The sequence below is a fragment of the Brassica napus genome, chromosome C3, assembly GCF_020379485.1.
Source record: "Brassica napus cultivar Da-Ae chromosome C3, Da-Ae, whole genome shotgun sequence".
Taxonomy (NCBI): Eukaryota; Viridiplantae; Streptophyta; class Magnoliopsida; order Brassicales; family Brassicaceae; genus Brassica; species Brassica napus.
The window spans coordinates 51492182-51517510 of record NC_063446.1 but is presented as its reverse complement, the minus strand read 5'-3'; the positions used below and the strand labels follow the sequence as shown (position 1 = coordinate 51517510).

The following is a 25329-nucleotide window of genomic DNA, read 5'->3' as shown; positions in this document are numbered from 1 at the left end:
TCTTTATCGAGTCTTCCTAGTCGTTTTCGAGTCATTACAGGTCTGGAGTTGCATTGGATGGGAGATGGACCAGCTGGAACAAAAGAGGCAGCAAACAGTGCAATTTGGTGATTTTCACGCAGAACAGTCTTGATGACTGTTCCAGATAGCGGAGCAACCCGAGTGACTGTTCCGAGTGAGTGTTCCAGCGGCAGAGATTTTTAAGGAAACTACAACCTATTTCGGGATTTGCCCTAATCTCTCTATTTTTCTTTCCCAGCCGCCTGTGGCTTTGAGATATCTTCTTTTTCGTTTTTTCCTGATTATTCTACGCTAGTTTAAAGAGAGGAACCAGACCCGAAAACTCCATTGTTGGATTTTCTTATTGTAAAGGGAGAAGGATCTCTACACTCTTGAGAAGAATCCTGAACCCTATCTCTTTTATTTTATTGATTCAGCATGTTTTCTTCATCTGTTATCTCTGTGTTCTCTGTAGCTATGGCTGAGTAGTCAGCTTGCTTAGTCTAGGGTGTTAGGGTGTTAGATCCGTGAGCTTGACATAAATAAGTTATAAATCGATTGTCTTCATTCACTGTTGTTCTTAAGGCTTGCATCAAGTTAACCACTTAGTGCCTGATTCTAGGTTTAATCTATTCATCAAAAGTGTTATAGGTTGCTAGACATAACTTGAATGATCATTGCATCCCTAACCAGCGAAAGTAGATGTTAGGGTGTTTTGTGAACATATCGGACTTGACCTCTATTGCTTGCTGTCGCATCTTGATCCAAACGAGAGTTTTGGTATCAAGATCGATCAGCATAGGGAGCAGTACCACGACAGTGGACTGTTCTACTTGAGTGATCCGAGTTCTAGACTTGCTCTTAATTAAACTTGAATAATTGTTTAGCTCACACTTGCTTAACACCCGATCAAACCACCCTAGGCTAGCATTTTAGTTATCTGAATACTTTAATTAATCTTGTTACTTGTTTCTCACGAAACCCTCAAATCTTTAAACCCCCATATTGTTTTAGCTTGATATTGATCCCATAAAGATAAAGTGTAATAGTTGGTCTCTGTGGATTCGATCCTAAAGTGCTACATCGACATACCATTCGATTGTGGTAGTGTGCACATTAGGTTAATTGGTGTGCGTATACACGTAATATCAATTTGGCGCCGTTGCCGGGGATCATCTTTTTACCTTTATTTTTTGGTTATTTATTTAGTCTAAGACTTCTAACTTGCTCTATCCTTTTTGTTTCAGCTAATTTTTCAGGTGCATGGCCAGTAGACATACTCGGAGAAACGCACAAGGAGAGTTAGTTACATTTAGGAACCAGGAGCTAGCAAGGTTAGAAAGAACAAATCGTCAACAGCAAGGGCAAACCAACACCACTATGGGTGATCACGGCAATCAAGAGGAACTCACTGCTCAGTTGCAACAGATGCAACAACAGATGCTTCAAATGCAGCAGACCATCCAAGCTCCGAAGGATGCTGTTGAACAGGCTGCTCTCGCGCGGCAGGAACAACAGGCGCAGACTGTTCCAATCGGACAGAGAAACCTTCCTTGCAACATCCCTACTACGCGCTCTACCATTGTTCCTCCACTCTGCAACAGGCAGGACTTCGAGATCAAGCCTTCTTTGATTAGTCTAGTACAAAGAAAGGTGTTCTCTGGTCTCTCTACAGAAATTCCAATGGAGAATATTAAAAGCTTCGAAAAAGTCTGCAGTTTCACTCGCGCGAATGGTGTTCCACCAGATTACATCAGGTGCATGCTATTCCCATTCTCTCTTGACGGAAAAGCTGCACGGTGGTTGAACTCTCTCCCTACCGGCTCTCTCACTTCATGGGAACAGGTCCGATCAGCTTTCCTAAGCCATTTCTACTCTAAGGCGAGAACAACTGCATTGAGGAATAAGATCACCTCCTTCAGACAGCTCACTGATGAGCCTTTCTGCGACGCATGGGAGCGCTTCAATGACTATCGCAGAGAGTGTCCTCACCATGGATTTGATGATGATTACCTCCTGGATATTTTCTATGATGGAGTGGACTCGAAATACCAAGGTGCTATGAACTCTGCGAGCAATGGAAACTTCATGACTCAAACCACTGATGGAGCGTTTAAACTGATTGAGAACATGGCTGCTAGCTCAGCTAATAAGAAAGAGGAGAGTGATTGCTCCATGAAAGGGAACAGTTCTGACACCCAGAAAATAGATGAGCTGACTGCCAAGGTTGATCAGCTACTGAAAAACAACCAAGGGCACGTCTTCAGCATGGAGCAAGCTACGGCCGGACATATTCAGAACCAGAACAAGCGACAACCGCAGAGCAATCAGCAAGCTGTTCCAGCTAACGAGAACAGTCAACCAGATGAGCTGCAAAGTCTGGGTATGATGATGCAACAGCTGTTGCAGGGTCAGCAGGTTCAGGCCAAGGTGTTGAATCAGGTAACCACATAAATTGACACCAGGATGGGCAACATGTTCACTGAGCTGAATAACAAGTATGACAATCTTGCGATCCATATGAGAAAGATCGATGTTCAGCTTGCTCAAACAGCTGAGAGTGTCAAGAGGCAACAAGAGACGCTCCCTGGAAGAACTGATAAAAATTCAAGGACTGAGCACTGTAATGCAGTAGAGCAGCCGTTTGCTGAGACTATTCTAGTCGCAGAAGAGAACACAGAGCAGTCTGCTAGCTCTGAAGTGATTGCTCCTAGCGAACCTGCTGAAACTCCACCAGTCCGAGTCTATGTTCCTAAGGTTCCCTATCCAATTCCACCTAGACATCTGATGGATCCCATTAGTGAAGAGCAGCTGATAGGTTTTAACAAGATGGTGAGAAGGCTTCCTAAAGAACTTGCATTCGAAGATGCTTTGCAGATTCGTCCATTGCTCCAGTTCTTTAAAAACTGTAGAGAGACTCAAGAAGAGATCAAGGTCCTCTATACCAGAGCACTGTCTACGCCAGCACTGAAGGTATTGCCTAAGGTTGATGATCCTGGAAAGTTTGTTTTCCCATGTTCCATCGCAGGAACAACCTTCAAGGACGTTCTTTGTGACTCTGTTTCTTATGTGAATCTCATCTCAAAGGCTATTGTAGACGATTTGGGTATTGCTGATGTTGAGCGTTCTCAGCTGACCCTGACCTTTGCAAACTCTTCCAGAGCAGTCCCATATGGAACCATCCGCAGCCTTCATGTTCAAGTAGGGGAATGCATTGTTCCTGCTGAGTTTCAAGTTGTTGAGATGAACAAGGATCATGAGATGCCTTTGATATTTGGAAGGACACTCATGGCTACTGTTGGAGAAACCATCGATATGCCCAACAAGAGAGTCTGCTTCTCCAACATCAACAAGAAAATTTTCTACAAGGCTGTACCCACCAGATCTTCCTCATCACACGCCTCTTGCATCTCAGTGTTTGATGTAGAAAAGCTGAAGGTTGTTCCAGAGAAGGAGCATGGTGATAAGGGTGAGAGCAGACTGTTCTTTGATGAAGATCCTAGCACTGATCCTACTAAATTCAGAGGGAATTCAAGGGTGAAACAGAAAGTCCAGAAGAAAAGGGTCAAGGGAGATCCTACAATGACTTTGATACATATCAAGTGTGATTGGAACTCCATTGAGTATGAGGTAAAGTGCAAGGGTACCTCTAAACCTTTCTCTAAAGTCAGAGCTATTCTCACACATGAGCTGAAGGAGAAAGGAAAAGCAGCTGTGAAAGGGTTGTTGAGCAGAGTTCTGGAGCTGAACATGTCTGATTGTGGAGCTTGTTTTGGAACAAGCCCTCCTGCTCAACCCGACTGATCCCAGTCACCAAGTCAAGCTAGAGACTTAAACCAAGCGCTTGGTGGGAGGCAACCCACTGGTGAGTGTCATTAACATTAGGATTTTCTTTTTACTTATTTTTGTTTTTAGTTTGTTGAGTCTCAGGTCATAAATCAAAAAAATCCAGACCCTTGACTAGAGCAAGCAGCTGGCTGCTCTCATTCCAGAGCATCCTTTACCGGAGCAACCGCGTCTTGCTCTGTCAGGCTGCTCCGCGTCAGGTAAGTATCTCGAACAAAAAAAAATGTTTATTCTTGATTTCACCTTCTCTCTGATTTATTTTCACACCAGGGACGTTGTGAAGTAAGTCTGGGGGAGGGTTTTCGTCGTTTACTAACTCGTTTCTTTCTTTTGTTTTTTTTCTTTTGGGTCAATTTGAGTCAGTTTTTATTGAGTCAGTCAAAAATTTGTGGGAATTAGGACCTTATTCCGTGTTGATCACTAACCACCTCGTGCTTTAGTTATCTTATTCAGTGACCTTAGCAGTGGCGAAAGACACACATGTGGACCTGGAACACCCTGACATATCTCACTTGATTCTCCAGAAGTTCTCAACCGATCAGGTTACACTGGGTAGACTTAACTCCACCTTACTTGAACCTAATCTTAACTGAAATTCTTCTTGATATGGGCATTAGATCAGGGAAACGAAAACACACTCAGGACTTCTTATCCTTTTTATCCATCTTGCTGATCCTGAGTGGCTAGCTCATCTTTAGCTAGTTCCCACCCTGCACCTTAGCCTTTATTCCACCTTCATGCATTTGTTTTTCAGTGTCATATGTGCAGATATGTGCAAAAAGGTCGGAGATGAAATGATCAACGCAGCCTCCTACTCATTACTGCTGCAGAAATTATGTCAGAAAGGAGAACAAGCAGATTAAGGGAGCAACCGCTCCATAACCAATGAACTGCGCAAGAGCAGGGGTGGAAAACCAGAATTGTCGCAAAATCAGAACCACCAGTGGCACTCAGAACGATCATGTATTACCTCCTTCTTCGTCACATCACCATATCAGTCTTCAAAAAAAAAAAAAAAAAAAAAAAAAAAAAAAAAAAAAAAAACGAGATTAATGTGATGGAGAAGGGGAAGAAAGAAAAGAAACATGGAGCCACTGGAAAGGTCGAGCAAGAAGTTGGTACCAAGTATTGAAGAGTGTGTAGAGGAAAGTGGAAAGCAGAACAATCAGTTGCCTGTTCCGTCATCAGAACAGTCGCACCAGATAGAGCAAAAACGAGTAGAGGCTGTGGACATCAATGGATCTATCCTCTCTTGCCATTTTGTGTGATATCCTGCATCCTCTTCAATGAAATGGTAGCCCCTAAACACTCTTAACTCCACCATTAAATAGCCTGTTCCACACCTAGACCGTCTACCCTGAATGATGCCTGTGATGAGAAGCTCACGCTACTCTTAAATGAATCTGTCTCGATAGTGTTGCCTTTTCAGGTTTGAGATGAAGAGTATGGAGCCGATTTTTGAACAGCAGTCACTGGGGTTCCGGAAAGGTGTGTTGTCCTAGTTTTACTGCTTGTATGGTTCAGAGATTCGTGGTTAAAGTATGGTTGCTGAGAATAGGAGAGTTCCCACACTTTCAAACCTTTCTCCCTGTTCTTGATACTTGACATTGTTTGAGGACAAACAAGGATCTAAGTCTGGGGGAATTGATATATGGTGTTTTATACATCTTGTATATATGCTTTTCAATTGGTTTTTAAGTCTTTATCGAGTCTTCCTAGTCATTTTCGAGTCATTACAGGTCTGGAGTTGCATTGGATGGGAGATGGACCAGCTGGAACAAAAGAGGCAGCAAACAGTGCAATTTGGTGATTTTCACGCAGAACAGTCTTGATGACTGTTCCAGATAGCGGAGCAACCCGAGTGACTGTTCCGAGTGAGTGTTCCAGCAGCAGAGATTTTTAAGGAAACTACAACCTATTTCGGGATTTGCCCTAATCTCTCTATTTTTCTCTCCCAGCCGCCTGTGGCTTTGAGATATCTTCTTTTTCTGTTTTTCCTGATTATTCTACGCTAGTTTAAAGAGAGGAACCAGACCCGAAAACTCCATTGTTGGATTTTCTTATTGTAAAGGGAGAAGGATCTCTACACTCTTGAGAAGAATCCTGAACCCTATCTCTTTTATTTTATTGATTCAGCATGTTTTCTTCATCTGTTATCTCTGTGTTATCTGTAGCTATGGCCGAGTAGTCAGCTTGCTTAGTCTAGGGTGTTAGGGTGTTAGATCCGTGAGCTTGACATAAATAAGTTATAAATCGATTGTCTTCATTCACTGTTGTTCTTAAGGCTTGCATCAAGTTAACCACTTAGTGCCTGATTCTAGGTTTAATCTATTCATCAAAAGTGTTATAGGTTGCTAGACATAACTTGAATGAGCATTGCATCCCTAACCAGCGAAAGTAGATGTTAGGGTGTTTTGTGAACATATCGGACTTGACCTCTATTGCTTGCTGTCGCATCTTGATCTAAACGAGAGTTTAAGTATCAAGATCGATCAGCATAGGGAGCAGTACCATGACAGTGGACTGTTCTACTTGAGTGATCTGAGTTCTAGACTTGCTCTTAATTAAACTTGAATAATTGTTTGGCTCACACTTGCTTAACACCCTATCAAACCACCCTAGGCTAGCATTTTAGTTATCTGAATACTTTAATTAATCTTGTTACTTGTTTCTCACGAAACCCTCAAATCTTTAAACCCCCATATTGTTTTAGCTTGATATTGATCCCATAAAGATAAAGTGTAATAGTTGGTCTCTGTGGATTCGATCTTAAAGTGCTACATCGACATACCATTCGATTGTGGTAGTGTGCACATTAGATTAATTGGTGTGCGTATACACGTAATATCAACATGACTCGAGGCCCAACTTACGATTTCTTAATTAACTGCCCGTAAGCCGCATGACGGTTTACGCTTGGTTCGCAAGGAAAGATAAATGTCAAGTTTCCGCGGGTAAATGCGAAATTTTGAAGATAATTACGAAGATCGGAAAAAATGGAATATCTCCATTTTTATGCTATGACGGCTTAAGGGCAGAAGAGGAAAAGCGTAAACAAACCTAGGAGCCAGTATATAAGGAGTCCTAGGCGAGAGGCATGGGGGGGGGGACATTTTTCGGAGCAAACTTATCACTTAGAGCGATTTAGGCATATTTCCGTTTTTGTTATTTCGAGCTGCGACTCAATTAGGTTTATTCGTCTTAGGGTTGCTAGAACTAGGAATCCCGCCGATATCTCACGAGCCCAGGCTTATACCTTGTCGTAACGCTCAAACACGGATTCGTACGTAATAAGATCTATTTTGCTCTCTTTTTACGATTTTTGTACTTGTGTCCGTCTTTGTCGTTGATATCTTGTGTTCTGATTGCTTAGCGTGTGGTATTAACAGATCTCCGGGACCTCTGGGAAATTAGGGTTTTCCTAGTTTCCTAATTTAAACCAAAATTGATAGTGCGAATTTCGGTTCCCAGAGTTTGGCGCTAGAAGGAGGGGGCTCTACGGATCAATCTAACCCGCAAAAGCCACTCAACGATCAGGAACGATATGCAAGACTCGACGTGCGCGAACGTCATCTCGTTCAAGGGGGAGTAACGGTCGATCGAGCCAAACCTCGAAATGATCTCCTTGTTATCGAGCTGACGATCCGAGATGTCGACGTCGCTAGGGTGCTTATCGACACCGGAAGTTCGGCAGATATCATGTTCAAGGATACTCTCGAGAAAATGGAGATCGATCAATCCAAAATCATGAAATACCCTAGCCCACTACTGGGACTTTCGGGAGAAACAACCATGGCCTACGGGTCGATTAATCTCGTAGTCAAAGCCGGAACCGTGACAAGAGTCATAGAGTTTCTAGTCGTTGACCGTCCCGCATCTTACAACGTTATCATGGGAACGCCATGGTTGAACACCATGCGTGCCATACCATCAACGTACCATCTTTGCCTCAAGTTCCCAACCCCTAATGGAGTCGAGGTAATATGGGGAGACCCAAGAGTATCACATGTGTGTTACGCCGCAGAACAAAAACGAAAAAGACCAGACCTCGAGACCACTCCTAGAAAAGCGGAGAAAAAGATCTCCAACAAGGATTCGCGAAGTCAAGATTCAGCGGAACTCTTCTGGCAGTCTCGTAACATCACGGTCCTAGAGGAAAAACGCGAACCAACTTGCGAACCTGTGGTCACAGTCTGTCTCGACGAAGCATTTCTGGAACGATGCGTCGAGATCGGAAGACATAGCTCATAACCTGTCTAAAAAAGAACCTCAATACTCTCGCATGGGCCGTGGAAGATATGCCAGGGATCGACATTAACATAAGGTGTCACGAAGTAAATATCGATCCAACCTTCAAACCCATCACACAAAAAAGGCGGAAGCTAGGACCCGAACGGGCTTCCGCGGTAAACCACAAGGTCGAAAAAATTGCTTAAAGTCGAGTCAATAACGGAAGTGAGGTATCCAGACAGGCTCGCTAACCCTGTAGTGGTCAAAACGAAAAACGGGAAATGGTGACTTTGGGTGGATTTTACCGACCTAAACAAGGCCTGTCCAAAAGATAGTTTCCCTCTGCCACATATCGATCGATTAGTAGAAGCAACGGCGGGTAACGAACTTCTGCCTTTCATGGACGCCTTCTCAGGTTACAATCAAATTATGATGAACCCTGACGATCGCGAGAAGACTGCGTTCATTACCGATCGCGGAACCTATTGCTACAGGGTAATGCCCTTCGGACTCAAAAATGCTGGCGCAACGTACCAACGACTCGTGAACCGTATGTTCTTCAAACAACTCGGTAAAACGATGGAGGTTTATATCGACGACATGCTCGTCAAATCCCTCCAAGCAAAGGATCACGTATCACATCTCGAGGAATGTTTCGCGCAGTTAAATTCCCATAACATGAAGCTCAACCCGACAAAATGCAGGTTTGCCGTGGCATCAGGGGAATTCCTCGGCTACCTAGTCACATTCCGCGGCATCGAAGCTAATCCAAAAATGCACTGATCGAGATGGCTTCACCGAAGAATAAGCGGGAAGTCCAAAGGCTGACCGGTAGGGTCGCGGCACTTAACCGATTTATTTCACGATCAACGGACAAGTGCATGCCCTTCTACGATGTCTTACGGGGAAATAAAAAATTCGAATGGTCGGAAGAATGCGAAGATGCTTTCCAATATCTGAAGCGGTATTTAGCTTCCCCTCCAGTCCTCGCAAAACCCGTGGAGAGGGAACCTTTGTTCTTGTACATCGCTGTGTCGGCAACAGCTGTGAGCGGCGTCCTGATCAGGGAAGAACGCGGCAAACAGAAACCAGTTTTCTATATAAGGAAAACCTTGCTGGATGCCGAATCTAGGTACCCACTAATGGAAAAATTAGCATGCGCGGTCGTAACATCGGCCCGAAAACTAAGACCATATTTCCAATCCCACACGATCGTCATCCTCACGACTTTTCCCCTACGGGAGATTCTGCATAGCCAGAGTCAGTAGGGCTAATTGGCCAAATGGGCGGTCGAATTGAGCGAGTACGATATCGAGTACCGACCGAGAACAAGCGCAAAATCACAAGTGCTAACAGACTTCTTCGTCGAACTACCGACAAGGACCATAACCAAAGAGGAACCAAATTGAACCTGGCTCCTCCACGTCAACGGATCCTCATCCAAGCAGGGATCAGGCATCGGAATTCGCCTCACATCTCCGACGAGCGAGTTCTTAGAGCAATCATTCAGGCTGGAATTCCACGCCTCAAACAACGAGGCCGAATACGAAGCACTCATCGCAGGGCTGCATTTGTCTCACGGCTTGAAGATACGAAACATCCACGCTTACTGCGACTCCCAGTTAGTGGCAAGTCAGTTCAGCGGAGAGTATGAAGCCAGGGACGAACGGATGGACGCGTACCTCAAACTGGTCCAAAATCTAGCTCAAGAGTTTGACTGTTTTGCCCTTACGCAAATTCTCCGTTCCGAAAACGTCCAGGCAGATGCTCTCGCGGCCTTAGCATCATGTTCTGACCCAGGACTTAAAAGAGTAATTTCGGTCGAGTTCATCGAACATCCAAGCATCGGACAACCAATCATCGTCAACCTCATAGAAGGTCAAGATGACGAGGAAGAAGAAGTTATGATACAACCGCAATCGGTGCAATCTGATTACTGCTGCGATACCCCATGGCTGCAGACAATTCGAGACTACATTATCAACGGACACCTGCCCACCGAGAAATGGGCAGCCCGCAAAGTCCGAACACAGGCCGTGCGCTACGTAACAGTGGACGGCGAAATCTACAAATGGAGATTCTCCGTACCACTCATGACGTGCCTAGAAGGGGAAAAAGCAAGAAAAGTGATGGAGGAAGTACATTCTGGGTCCTGCGGCAACCATTCCGATGGAAGATCGCTGGCATTGAAAATCAAATGCCATGGATGCTACTGTCCGATGATGATCGGAGATTACGAGAAGTTCGCACGAAAATGCGAAAATTGCCAGAGGCATGCTCCAACCATCCGACAACCAGCCGAAGTTCTCTCCTCCATTACATCGCCCTATCCTTTTATGCGCTGGGCCATGGATATCGTCGGACCCCTTCATAATTCAAAGCAAAAGCGTTTCCTTTTAGCCCTCACCGATTTCTTTTCAAAATGGGTAGAGGCAGATTCGTACGCGAGTATAAAAGATGTCCAAGTCGAAAGTTTTGTATGGAGAAACATCATCTGTAGGCATGGAGTTCCTTACGAGATCATAACCGATAACGGATCTCAGTTTATCTCCACCCGGTTTGAGGCTTTCTGCGAAAAATGGAAGATACGACATAACAAGTCGACGTCCAGGTATCCGCAGTGTAACGGACAAGCTGAAACGATTAATAAAACCATTCTCGACAGACTGAAGAAACGCTTAGAGGCCAAAAAAGGCAGGTGGGAAGACGAACTCGAGGGAGTCCTCTGGTCCCACTGTACCACCCCGAGGCGATCAACGGGAGAAACCCCTTTCGCTCTGGTGTACAGAACGGAATGCATGATTCCCGCAGAAGTAGAGTTCCCCGGTGTTCGAAGAAGATTACTTCCCGAACGAGAGGAGCTCAATAACGCCATGCTCCTGGATGATCTCGATCTCATTAACGAGCGCGGAGATCGAGCGCTCATCCAAATCCAAAATTACCAACACGCAGCTGCAAAGTACTATAATTCCAACGTACGGAATCGCAGATTTAATCAAAGAGATCTGGTCCTTCGCAAATTCTTCAAAAACACCGCTGAACGAAACGCGGGAAAACTTGGAGCAAACTGGGAAGGACCCTATAAAATCGAAAAAGTCGTCCGACCGGGCTCCTACGAAATAGCGAACATGCAAGGCATAAAAATTCCAAGGACCTGGAACGCGATGCATCTCAAAAAATACAATCACTAAACAAACCAACTCGCATTGACCGAACTACGAGACAGCTTGATCTCCATAAGAAGTACGTAGGCAGTTTGTCGAAAGGCAAATTCAGCTGTCCCCCCTCATTAAAAAGGGGGGGGGGAGTGGATACGTATACTCGTATACTCTCAAATTCGAAAACATCCGACCACGCCTTCGATGTTTCCGACATATCTTAACCAAGCAAATTATTTTTTATCCACAAAACATTTTCGATATTCGGAAATAAATCAGCCGTTAGGGAGACGCAGCCTTTGGCATCGCGAGACGTCACAAGAGATGCCTCGAGAGTTACTTATTCCGAACGACGAAAACGGACACTCCGTCAAAAAAAATGATGAACATTTTAACACATATTTTGCGCAAAAACTCCAAACGACGGCATCTGCCGCCAAGTCCGGTGCTGATCACATCGAACTCTCGAACGTCCTAAACAAACATAGCCATCTCACGAAGATGACTCTCGTACATCCGACGCAAGGATAATAGCGCTATAAAAGAAACCCGAAATTTTGGCCCAGCACTTCCGGTTGGCTTAAAAATTGTCTCCGGGGAGATGCTCGATTCATATCTAACAAGTCATGTAAGCCGAGAACCTATCGCGGACTTTAAATTGGTACGAATCAGGTTAAAATCGCGACAGATAAATTGATAGCCGGCTAGTCACCGCATAAAATCTTAAAACCGAAAGTAAACCTAGGTCTTGCCCTAAACCCAGCGCACTGGTCTCTAACATCTCAAGGCATGATATCCAAAAGATTTGAGATCCCAAAACCATGCCTCTATGTTTATATTCGACATCTTCAGATATCCCGCGAAGTCTATATCTCGCGGAAAAACTCTCGAAACGGATCTCGAACAAAACATTTCACATCGAAGAAGGATATGAGATGACAACTCATCACCCTCCTTCCACGCCATACGTAAATTTATGAAAAATGCAACTCGATCATCTTGTCATAAAAAGAAAGCCGCAGAGCGGCAAGGATTCAAAGCCACATACGGCCAGTCCCGAAATATGAAATATGGCCATTTAAGGCCGAAACATCAAACATAAAAAGAAAATCTCTCGCAAGAGATCTAAACAAAGTCATCCTCAGAACTCACTACCTCTTCACCCGTTGCTTCGTTCAAGCCTGGAGCCGCATCACCTCCGCTTTCTCCGAGCACCGGATCTCTCCCCTCTGGGCCTTCTGAACACGTCGTCTGTTCCGCTCGGTCGCTACGTAGCAACCGAGCTCTTCTGAAAAGTCGATACGACATTAGTCAATGCATTCTCGTCTACCCTTCGATGCTATCTCCCGAAGACCGTAGCGAACCCATTTCATGTTTCCCGCCATTCTAAGTCATCGATCAAACTTTACGGTAAAAACCGCTGAATGTTCGTTCTTTATCGAAAGAAGCCGTAATAAACGCTTCGAGTCAGAAGACGGCCCAAAGGGACCTAAGACATGACTCGAGGCCCAACTTACGATTTCTTAACCAACAGCCCGTAAGCCGCATGACGGTTTACGCTTGGTTCGCAAGGAAAGATAAGTGTCAAGTTTCCGCGGATAAATACGAAATTTTGAAGATAATTACGAAGATCGGAAAAAATGAAATATCCCCATTTTTATACTATGACGGCTTAAGGGCAGAAGAGGAAAAGCGTAAACTGACCTAGGAGCCAGTATATAAGGAGTCCTAGGCGAGAGGCATGGGGGGGGACTTTTTTTGGAGCAAACTTAGCACTTAGAGCGATTTAGGCATATTTCCGTTTTTGTTATTTCGAGCTGCGACTCAATTAGGTTTAGCCGTCTTAGGGTTGCTAGAACTAGGAATCTCACCGACAGCTCTCAAGCCCAGGCTTATACCTTGTTGTAACGCTCAAACACGGATTCGGAATAAGATCTATTTTGCTCTCTTTTTACGATTTTTGTACTTTGTCGTTGATATCTCGTGTTCTGATTGCTTAGGGTGTGGTATTAACAGATCTCCGGGACCTTTGGGAAATTAGGGTTTTCCTAATTTCCTAATTTAAACCAAAATCGACAGTGCGAATTTCGGTTCCCACAGTTGTTAGAAACGTCGAGAATTGTGAATGCTTGGAAATGATGATGATATGACATGTTAGTTGCGTTAACTGATTGTAGTGCTTAGTCAGTCCTAGTTCCCGTATAGAGTACTATAGAGTGTCGTGCGGGCAGGCTGGTCTAGAGCCACTTCACAGAGTAACTTGTTGCTCATCCCTCCCTTTTCATTTCCCTGTGCGCAGGACTGTAAGTAGAAGTATATGGATGTGGGTGTGACGGTATTTCAAAGAAGGTTATGCGTCCGTCGACTCTTGAGACCAGTAACGGGACATGTAGGGTTGTCTAAATAAGTAGACACGTGTCCATAACGCCCTATCGATAACCCCGGTCGGACGCGGGGGATCGGGCCGTTACAATATCCGTGAATATTCTCATAGTTATACAACAAACTTGAAACAAAAAATAATTAATCCAGTAAACGCAAATAGTAATGCGTTCCATTAATATTTTTTTCACACAATATCTCAACTAAATTAATATTTTAACATGTAGTTCGTAAGAAAATTATTTTATACATTACGAAACAACCGTTTAATACTTAAATAACGAAACTGGTTTTTAAATATTGCTCAATATTTGAAATCAAAATTAAAACAGTCAAATTTGGTAATGAATATGACAAATATTTGAAAAAGAGAAGCCTATGTTAAATTTGGTAATAATCTTCAAGAATTTAAATCAATAAAGGTTGAACTTGGTAACTAAAATCCTACATATATTGGAAAAAGAACAAGAGGCGAATATTTATTCAAAATCTTAAAATAAAATCACTTCGACCATATTTTTAGTAACCATTCAAATTTTAAAATATGGTTTCCAACTCAATAAATGATATTTCTGAAATCTTATCTATGTTATGGTATTTTGCAATTTCTACTTCATGTCATAATATTCTAAAATGTATAATTTAATGCACAATAACACTGCACATTCGTTATGAGTTTAAAGTAATATTTACCCCCAATATTTATGTTATATATTTATAATATATATATATATATATATTGTACTCATAACAAACTTTTTTTACTGTTACTTTATAAGAAAATAATTTATATTAACAACACATTTTCCCTATATGCTCTTTGGGTAATTACAGATTTATAGATAAATATATCAGATAATATGGAATTTTCAGTTTAAATATCGGGTAATTTGGATTGTTCAGATAAATTGTGATAATTTGGATGATTTTAATATTTTTAATAAATATTCAAGTAATTCATTTTCCAGGTAACTCGGGTGTTCGAGTAATTCAGTTTATAAATAGTATTTTTAGGATATTTGATTATTTAGAAATTAAATATAATGAAATTTTGTAAATATATAATTTGTATTTTACAAATTTAGGTACCCGTTGTGTTCTCGAATATTTATGAAATTCAGTTCAATTTTAGCTTCAGTTTTTTTAGTTTAGTAAGGTTTGGTTCACGGGTCCGAATATTTGTCCAAACCTATACGATATTTTATATAAAAATTTATTTAAAATAATTTATTTAATTACGAAAACAAATCCGTTTTCTAAACGCGGATCAAAATCTAGTTTTTATTAATTAAGAACTGGCAGCGTGATTCATAACACACATCTATAATAATAAAGTAGAAAAAAAACTCTCCACGATGTGCCACGTCATCTCTCCTACCCCCATTTTGCGACACGTGTCCACTAGAGAGATCTTCTTCTTTTTTTCTTTTGCTTCAAATTCTCGGAGCTTCTTTTTTTGTGTGTGTTTCTAACTCGCGGAGGAGCAGCATGGATTTCTGTTTATTCATTGGGTTTTAATACGTTCATCTTTCTGGCCCGCCTCGTGTTTAGGTTTAGTTGTACGTTCTTCTCCAGTTTGATGCCATCTTCTCCGATGAGATTTTCTGTAACGTTTCTCCCTTTCTTAAATTCTTGCTTTAATTCAATCATTAAACTCCACCCACCTCTCCTCCCACTCCGTCTCATTTATTCAGATTCACGTCTGTAACAGATACAAGCTCGACCTATAAATAAGTGTTCTGGATGTGATGAAGACCTATACCGTTCTAATCTCTTATAGCCTAAACCATCTTTAAAATAGGGCAAGAGCCAATCACCCAAAACCTTTCATGACTTGCTATCATATTCGTATCACTTCTTTTTCTTCTACCGCCTGAATTAACTCTAATCCTCCACTCTTCGGCAATTAAATAGTTTTTTTCTTAATGACGGCATCAGTCATAGCAGATTAGCAATCGACGAATTCCTCATCCTTCCAGCTTCCATGTGTTCCTCACTATTTTTTTTTACACTACTATATTTATGAATACGAAGACAAGTCTCTGCTCATCTTCTTCTATTATCGCAATCTTCTATTATAGGTAGAGAAGGCAGTGGAGATATAACAAATAAAGCAATAGTTTTTTTTCTCTAAGAAAAATACATTATAGAACTTGAATTTGGTGAAAAAATTAATTAAAATTTTAACATGATCTAACCCAAAATATAAAACAATAAAAAACTAAAAAATATTAATAAGAACGAGAAAAAGAAAATCCATTCACTATGTTCTTTTTTGACGTTTCATCAAAATCAACCAATGGAAATAAAAACAAAAAAAATATCATGGATAGTTTTTTCTTTTGTGGTTACCAAGCTCAAATTTAAAATATTCACATGATAACTAAAGAAAAACACAACAGTAATTATTACATTATCAAATCACAATTTTTTAAAGAAAGTAATAAATTCTAATAACTGTATTTATATTAGGAAAGTAGAATATTGTTTTTCTCATAGAAACACATCATCAAGTAACGAATCACAAATTGACACATCATCAAAAAATCTAAAAATTAGAAAATTTACCATATTTAGAAATTTAACAGAAAACATGAATTTTATCTTTTCCATTAAGTTCATTATTGTACATTTGAGTTTAACATTTCTTCAATTCTAAACTTTATCAGACTATTTACTATGTTACATGAAAAAAACTCTTTATCTCTTCATTTGGTATGTGATGCTATAAAACTCTTTTATCTTAAATGATTATCAAGTTATTTCATGGCATTCATAAAATTGTAATATGAAAGTTAAAACATGTTTTTATCACATCATAAACATTCTGTTGAATTTAATTAAACCAACAATAAAGGTAATAATGGTTCTTAAGAAATCTGTTTGCTTTATAAAATTGAAAAATCCAAACTAACCTTTTCATAAATAACGCAATGGCCTTCCAAAAATATAAGTGGACCAAATAATTTACTAAAATTTTACGCACAATCAACGTGTTTACAGCTATCACAGGAACAAATCACCATTACATACATATGTCAAAAACATTCATAAGTTCTACTAAACTAGGCAGAAAAACTTACCACCATTTTAGAGCCAGATAATCAATATTCAAAGTGACATATCAACACAAACAATTTCAAACATATACAACTCACTTGACTGCACAATCAACATACGCGCGAGACATACCACTAGTATATAACTAAAACTTGCACAAACGATGAGTCAGGCCTGTTAATACTCCCATATTACCCACCCATATATATCTTCCATCAAATATTTTTTAATTTTCTTAAAGTAACATGCTACATTTCTCAGTTACAAAAGAAAGCATGCGATATTTGTACGGCTATATATATATGGTAAGAAAAAATAAATCTAACAAATGTACAAGCAAAGGCGTGAGAAAAACAAGACGAAGGCTTCTTCTCCAATTTCCTGGGAACAATAATGGCTTACCGTAATGAAGAAGAAGGATCTATTGGGACCTCCATGCATGAAATCACCGCGAAGGAACATGTTTTCTCTTTCTCTGACCAAGGCGAAGATACAAGATCTTCCCATAGCGTCCAGTCTGAAGATCCAACGGCTAAGTTTGCCTTGCCGGTCGACTCAGAACATAAAGCAAAAATGTTCAAACCATTGTCATTTACGAAACCACACATGAGAGCTTTCCTCTTAGGATGGATCTCTTTCTTCACTTGCTTTATATCCACGTTTGCCGCCGCACCTCTCGTTCCCAACTTCCCATCATCAGGGACAATCTTGTGTGACACCCGTCACTTTCGAAATAGTAAAAATAATTCGATAAATACAAATATCTGAAATATCCATATATAAATATTTGAAAGTCAACATCCACGCTTGAATTTCATAATATAAAATAAAATCTGAAACATAAAGTACGACATGAACCGAGAGTCCGAAATACGAAATAACATAAACGATAAAAGCCCAAAGGCCTAGAGGCCCGATAACGATAAAAGCGATAAAACGATAAAAGCCCAAAAACCCAATAGTAGTAAAAGCCCAAAAGCACCGGTCCGGTATAATCACTCCTGGTCGTCGGTCTCACCTGAAAGGGGGAAAGAAGGAGGGGTGAGCGACAGGGGAATCGCCCAATGAGGTATGGGATGCTAAACCGCAAACCACTGACTCAGTTCATAGCACTACAACTATGTAGGCCTAGCTCTAGCATGAAGCAAACACGGTGTCTATTACACCACACAGAACAATCACATATGTCTAGTGGACTAGACACGCTACAACCAATGCGATAATAACATACCGCATTTCCTCATAAGGATATAAATATATATATATATATATAACTCTACAGCGTCGTAAGTACAGTAGTCCACTCTGTACCCCCGCAATCTCCACAAACAAGCGGCCTAGTACATACGTCTCTGTACCCCGCTAAACACACGGCCTAGTACAGATATCTCCGTACCCCGCGAACTCTCAAACAAGGCGTAGCTAGCACATACGTCATGTGCCCCCGCAATCACACGGCCTAGTACAAACGTCTCTGTACCCCGCAAATTCCGTGGCCTAGTGCAGATACCTATGCACCCCGCAATCTCAACACATGGACTAACATATATACATATATATAATTAACAGTTTTTAGCAGCAATCATTTCAATCAACCGTTGAATCCTCTATTATCCTATTTCCGGTTTAACAATCAATATCAATAACGAACAACCAAGACTCTCAAACAGACTCGATTCAAAGAGACGGATCCATGTTTCGAAACTAAACTTTCCATAATGGTAGTACTAAACTAGTTCGGGATTTAACGGAGTAGCCCTCACCTTAGCAATGAAGAGAAGTGGTATATATGAACTCCAGCTGCTCAAATGGACTCCAAATCTGAAATCAGATCGAAATTTCGAGTCAGAACGCCTTTCGAACGGTTTAAAACGGGTATTTACGGAAAAGTCAACCCGCTGGTCAAAGATCAATTATTTAATTAATTATTTAATTAATTATTTAATTAATTAATTAATTAATTAATCCGGTTTATCCTAACCGATTTCCAATTGATTTTAACCGACCGGTTTAACCTAACCGAATTGAAATCAATTTAAACCGGCTAACCAACCGGTTAACCGAGTCAACCGAGTTGACTTACCGGGTCGACTCGGCCGAGTTGGCGAGTCTCCGGCGAGTCACCGGTGGCGGTCACCGGCGGCAACGGCGGAGATCCGGCGGTGGCTTACCGGAAAGTTGGCCGGCGGCGACGGCGGAGCTGCGGCGGAGGACGGTGGTCCGGCGGCGGAGTTGCGGCGGACGGCGGCGGCGCGTGTGTTTCACGCGCGCGCCGAGGCGAATCTTCGGGAGGCGCGTGCGGCTTCGTCCGGGGTCCGATTGAGGCGTGGTTGGTGTCTACGGCTTCGTCTTGACGAGAGGAATACGATGATGGTGTTGGATGCACGAGATTCGCAACGGTTAGAGAGTTATCGGCGAATTACTAAACGGACGAAACTAAGCTTAACTGCATGGCGGTTTCCGGCGATTCTATGCTGCAGCGAACGGTGGTGACGAGCTCAACGTGGTCACGGCACACGGTTGCACCCTTCCTCTTCTCTCTCTCTCTCTCTCTCTCTCTCTCTCTCTCTCTCTCTCTCTCGTCTCTCTCTAGCTCTCTCTCTCTCTCTCTCTCTCTCTCTCTCTCTCAGCTCTCTCTCTCTCTCTCTCTCTCTCTCTCTCTCTCTCTCTCTCTCTCTCTCTCTCTCTCTCTCTCTCTCTCTCTCTCTCTCTCTCTCTCTCTCTCTCTCTCTCTCTCTCTCTAAAGAAAGGCAAAATGGCCATTGGGGATAGTTTGGGTCAAATTTTTGGGGTCATTACATTTAGGGTCATTACAATTCTCCCCTACTTACAAGGAATTCGTCCCCGAATTCAATTCATAAGCTGTCATGCCCAATGTCAACCCGGAAAAGCTCCGGATAATCAATCCTCATCTGGGGCTCGGACTCCCAAGTCTCCTCCTGAATACCATCTCTCTCCCAACGAACTTTGACCAACATAGTCATCATACCATCATCTGCTCTCACTTGGCGATCCAATAGCTCTACTGGCTGACACGGCGCACGCAAATTCCTACCAAGGTCACTGGGCGGCTGCTGCAAAATGAGCTCCGGTTCTCTCACGACTTTCCTCAAAACAGAAACATGAAACACGTCATGGAAATCTGATAACTCTTCGGATAAATCCAATCGGTAAGCAACTGCTCCAATTCGCTCCAAAATGGGATATGGTCCCATATATCTCGGTTTAAGCTTCTTCAGCTTTCGAGTCTTAGATCCTCCCTGAAATGTCCTCATTTTCAGGTATACCAGGTCACCAACCTGGAACTCCAAATCTTTACGCCGCTTATCTGCATAACTCTTCTGACGGTCATGGGCTTCCCTAAGCCGTATCTTAAGCATCTCAACCTGCTCAACTGTCTCTTGAACCATTGCAGGTTCTATCTCACGTCGCTCCCCCACTTCGGTCCAACAAAGCGGTGTGCGACAAGGCCTACCATAAAGGGCCTCATATGGCGCCATCTTAATGCTCGAGTGATAACTATTATTGTAGGCAAACTCCGCTAGGGGTAGGTACTTTGCCCAACTCCCTTCCCAATCCAAAACACAAGCTCTAAGCATATCCTCCAAAGTCTGAATCGTCCTCTCTGACTGACCGTCTGTCTGCGGGTGATAAGCCGTACTCATATGCACTTTCGTCCCAAGCGCCTTCTGGAAGGCTCTCCAAAATTCGGACGTAAACTTTGTATCTCGATCTGATACAATGCTGACAGGAACTCCATGCAATCTCACAATCTCGCTGATGTAAGTCTGTGCTAACTGATCAGCTCTGTCCGTCTTCTTAATAGCTAGAAAATGGGCTGACTTGGTAAGTCTATCCACGATTACCCAGATGGCATTCTTTCCACCTAAGGTGGTTGGCAACCCCGTCACAAAATCCATAGTTACCATGTCCCATTTCCACTCTGGCATTGGCAGGTTCTGCAATAACCCGCTAGGCACCTGATGCTCGGCCTTGACCATCTGACACGTCTGACACTGCGATATAAATGAAGCAACATCCCTCTTCATGCCAGGCCAATGATAATAACGCTTGAGATCCTTGTACATCTTGGTGTTTCCTGGATGAATAGAGAAACGCGAGTGGTGTGCCTGCTGCAAGATTTCCTTTTTTAACAACTCATCATTAGGCACACAAACCCGGTTCCGATACATGAACATCCCACTCGAAGCTGTATGATATCCAATACTCTCAATCTCGATCTGCTTACACAAAGCCTTATCAGCATCCTGAGCCTTACGCACTTTCCATAACAAATCTGCTTGCTCCACAGCCTCGAGGCCAACTGCCTCACCTTCCACGGTAGTGGCACACAATCTGAGACTAGCAAGTGTCCTAGTAAACTCTTGAACCTCCTTGGTTCCTGAAACATCGCTCCTGCGCCTGCTCAAGGCATCTGCTACTTGATTAGCTTTTCCCGGATGATAAGCAATATCCAGGTTGTAGTCTGCTAACAACTCGACCCACCTACGCTGCCTCAAATTCAAATCCGCCTGAGTGAAGATATATTTCAAACTCTTATGGTCCGTGAAGATCTTCACCTTCTCCCCATATAAATATGATCTCCAGATCTTCAGTGCAAATACAACTGCTGCTAACTCCAAATCATGCGTAGGATAGTTGACCTCGTGAGGCCTCAACTGACGTGATGCATATGCAATGACCTGACCTTCCTGCATCAATACACATCCTAAACCAGTGCCTGACGCATCAGTGTAAACCTCATATGGTATCCCTGGCCTCGGGAGTACCAAAACGGGCGCATGGGTCAGCTGTCGCTTTAACTCAGTGAAACTCCTCGAGCAATCGTCTGACCAATCAAACTTGACGTCTTTGCCCGTCAGCTTTGTCATCGGCTTTGCAATGCTAGCAAAACTCTTGACGTACTTCCTGTAGTACCCTGCCAAACCGAGAAAACTGCGGATCTCCGTAGCATTCTTTGGCGTCGGCCACTCTGAAATGGCGGTAATCTTCTCCTGATCTACTGCAACTCCTACTTCTGAAATCACATGGCCCAAAAATCCAATCTTCCTCTGCCAAAAGCTACACTTACTCAGCTTGGCAAACAACTGGTGTTCCCGAAGCTTATCCAGCACAATCCTCAAATGCTCAGCATGCTCTTCTTTACTCCGAGAATAAACCAAAATGTCGTCGATGAAAACGATCACACACTTATCCAAGTGCTCCCGAAACACATCATTCATAAGCTTCATGAACGCTGCCGGTGCGTTCGTCAATCCAAATGGCATCACCACAAACTCATAATGCCCATAGCGTGTACGGAAGGCCGTCTTCCGCACATCTCCATCAGCTATCGCAATCTGGTGGTATCCCGATGCCAAGTCAATCTTAGAGAACCAAGAAGCTCCCTGCAACTGGTCCAACAACTCGTCAATACGCGGAAGCGGATACTTATTCTTGATGGTCACTTTGTTCAGACCTCTATAGTCGATACAAAGTCTGAAACTCCCATCTTTCTTTTTCACGAACAACACTGGTGCTCCCCACGGTGAAGTACTCGGCCTGATAAATCCCTTATCCGATAACTCTTCCAACTGTTTCTTCAATTCCGCCATCTCAGCTGGTGCAAGGCGGTATGGGGCTCGTGAAACTGGTGTTGCTCCTGGCTCCACCTCGATCGCAAGAACGTCTGCTCTAGCTGGTGGCGGCCCTTTTAAAGCCTCAAAAACGTCTTCGTACTCGGAAACCACTGGAATGTCATGCAGCTCCTGCTGACCATCCTCCTTAACCATCGAAATGGTCGCCAAAAATCCTTCTGCTCCTCTCTCCAGTAGCTCATCTGCGCGCAACATGGAGACAATGGAAATTCCATGGTGCGTCTGAATCCCCTGGAATATGATCTTCCCTTCTGCTCTGGGGATATGGACTCTCGCTCTCGGACAATCCAGTACTACTTGATGTCGTGACAACCAATCCATTCCAAGTATAACATCGTAGCAGCTCATCTCCAGCTCCGTCAAATCTCCGAGAAACTCAACTCCTCCAAGAAAACTGGTACATTGCGATGAATGCCGACTGCTCCCAACTTCTCCGTGCCGGCAGTCTGAATCTTCTTAGCCTTCGGTTCGAAGACACCCCGAAAAGGCCAAGACTGGGCTAAGCGTGGACTCACAAAACTATTAGAGGCTCCCGTGTCGAATAAAGTGTGAGCTGACTTTCCTCCAACCGAAACCGATCCTACACGAGATTTTGCTAACTACACATGACAACCACAAACCAAAATACTCAAACACAACAAGTATGAAAAAGTCACATACCCGCTATCGGTTCAACTCCCTGGGGATCTCCAACTGTAAAGACCCGTGGAGCGATGGCTGGACGCTTCGGTGGTGGTGGAAGCGCTGCATTGCCTCTCCTCGGACAATCTCTGTAGATGTGACCCGGCTGGTTGCAGCCGTAACAGTTCCTCGCTGCCACTGCTGGTGCTACTGCTGCTGCTGGCGCTGCAACCTGAGTACGTGGCGGCTTCCTACAATTCTTCGAGATATGCCCAACCAGACCACAGTTAAAGCACTGGAGACACTCTCCAAAATGCTGGCGACGACAACGCCCACAACGGGGTGCTACAGTCTGCTCCCAAGGCCTCTTCTGCGACCCCGAAGCCCCTCCTGCCTTAGGCTGAACTGCTTTGGAGAACTTCTGCTCCTCACCCATACATTTCTCCTGCACAGCCGCCTTCTCTACCAGATCCTCCAAACTGGTGTAGGTAACCACACTGCACCTACCACGAAGCTCTACTCGCATCCCATCTAAGAACCTCCTGATCAGATCCTCCTCATCTATGTTGTTACCCACAAATCTGCGGAGCTGGTTAAACTCCCGCTCATACTCCCTGACAGACTTTGCACCCTGCCTCAAATGCTCGAAATCATTCTTCTTCTCATGCAAAGCTTCCCTCGGAAAATACTTCTTGTTGAACGCGTAAAGAAAATCATCATATGTCAGCTCGCCACGGTGCATCAATCTCACTCCATCCCACCAGATTGATGCATCTCCGCGCAAATACAACTCAGCGATGTTTAGCTTGAGCCTTGGTGGGCACGAGATGGTCTTCAAACACTTATCCAAATTGTGCTTCCAATCGTGAGCAACTGTAGGTTCCGTCGTTCCAGTGAAATGCTCCAAACTCACATACTTCATCTGTCCCAACACCCTGATAAATGTCTCATCAACCTCGGGCACCTGAACTGGGAAAGCAGGTGGCGGCGGTGGAACCTGAAAAACTCCTGGAACCGGCTGAACAGGAACCTGAGGGTACTGCTGGACTGGAGCCGGCTGATGTGGAACCTGATGATAATGCTGAACCTGAACTGGTGGAGCCTGCTGCATGCGAATCTGCGGACCCTGCTGTACTGCAGCCATCTGTCTGGCAACCTCCTGAGCAGCTATTCGGGCAGCCTCCTGGGCAGCTTGCTGGACTGTCTCCTGTGCAGCCTGCCTAGCCGCATCCTGAACCATATGTCTCAAAGCATCCTGATCAATAGGCGGAGCCGCCTGCTGCGGAACTGCAGGCTGGACATGCTCATCCTCAGCCTCTCTAGCAACTCTGGCAGTCTGAGTACGAATAACTCTCTTCCTGGGCGCCATCTGAAAGAAAAGCGAAAAAGTTAACTTATGCCGATCTGTGGATACCAACATTTAAGAAGGAGTGATACCGAACGAAAAGGTGCTATTTATTTTTATTTTCAAAGTTTCCAAATCTCCGAAAATATTTTGAAATCGTCTAAAATCGTTTAAACCGAATAAACCAAGGTCTCCAAAATCGCCATCCCGGGTCGGAGCCGGGACGGAACCCGCTCTGATACCAAAATGTGACACCCGTCACTTTCGAAATAGTAAAAATAATTCGATAAGTACAAATATCTGAAATATCCATATATAAATATTTGAAAGTCAACATCCACGCTTGAATTCCATAATATAAAATAAAATCTGAAACATAAAGTACGACATAAACCGAGAGTCCGAAATACGAAATAACATAAACGATAAAAGCCCAAAGGCCTAGAGGCCCGATAACGATAAAAGCGATAAAACGATAGAAGCCCAAAAGCCCAATAGTAGTAAAAGCCCAAAAGCACCGGTCCGGTATAATCACTCCTGCTCGTCGGTCTCACCTGAAAGGGGGAAAGAAGGAGGGGTGAGCGACAGGGGAATCGCCCAGTGAGGTATGGGATGCTAAACCGCAAACCACTGACTCAGTTCATAGCACTACAACTATGTAGGCCTAGCTCTAGCATGAAGCAAACACGGTGTCTATTACACCACACAGAACAATCACATATGTCTAGTGGACTAGACACGCTACAACCAATGCGATAATAACATACCGCATTTCCTCATAAGGATATAAATATATATATATAACTCTACAGCGTCGTAAGTACAGTAGTCCACTCTGTACCCCCGCAATCTCCACAAACAAGCGGCCTAGTACATACGTCTCTGTACCCCGCTAAACACACGGCCTAGTACAGATATCTCCGTACCCCGCGATCTCTCAAACAAGGCGTAGCTAGCACAGACGTCATGTGCCCCCGCAATCACACGGCCTAGTACAAACGTCTCTGTACCCCGCAAATTCCGCGGCCTA

At 43.4% G+C, this 25329-nt stretch overlaps 1 protein-coding gene, 1 long non-coding RNA gene and 1 other non-coding gene across 3 annotated transcripts; all 3 read right to left on the bottom strand.

The window, feature by feature from the left end:
* Window positions 1-1893: 1893 nt before the first annotated feature.
* LOC125584793 lies at window positions 1894-2000 on the bottom strand. The gene has a single exon (XR_007321701.1). It is a non-coding gene; the product is annotated as a small nucleolar RNA R71 (small nucleolar RNA).
* A 14880-nt stretch (window positions 2001-16880) lies between these two features.
* LOC125584419 lies at window positions 16881-19165 on the bottom strand. The gene is made up of 3 exons (XR_007321363.1): window positions 18848-19165; window positions 18440-18497; window positions 16881-17383 (listed from the first exon to the last, which is right to left on the bottom strand). It is a non-coding gene; the product is annotated as an uncharacterized LOC125584419 (long non-coding RNA).
* A 3527-nt stretch (window positions 19166-22692) lies between these two features.
* On the bottom strand, window positions 22693-24323 carry LOC125583157. The gene is made up of 2 exons (XM_048749753.1): window positions 22994-24323; window positions 22693-22913 (listed from the first exon to the last, which is right to left on the bottom strand). The coding sequence occupies exons 1-2, from the start codon at window positions 24321-24323 to the stop codon at window positions 22693-22695; spliced, it is 1551 nt and encodes a 516-aa protein (XP_048605710.1).
* Window positions 24324-25329: the final 1006 nt, after the last annotated feature.

Bases quoted from the DNA above. Each gene is read 5' to 3' on its own strand.
- LOC125583157 (XM_048749753.1), bottom strand. From the start codon at position 24,323: ATGGCGCCCAGGAAGAGAGTTATTCGTACTCAGACTGCCAGAGTTGCT. The intron at 22,914-22,993 runs GTATGTGACTTT...AATCTCGTGTAG, and splicing joins GGGAGTTGAACCGATAGCGG to GATCGGTTTCGGTTGGAGGA.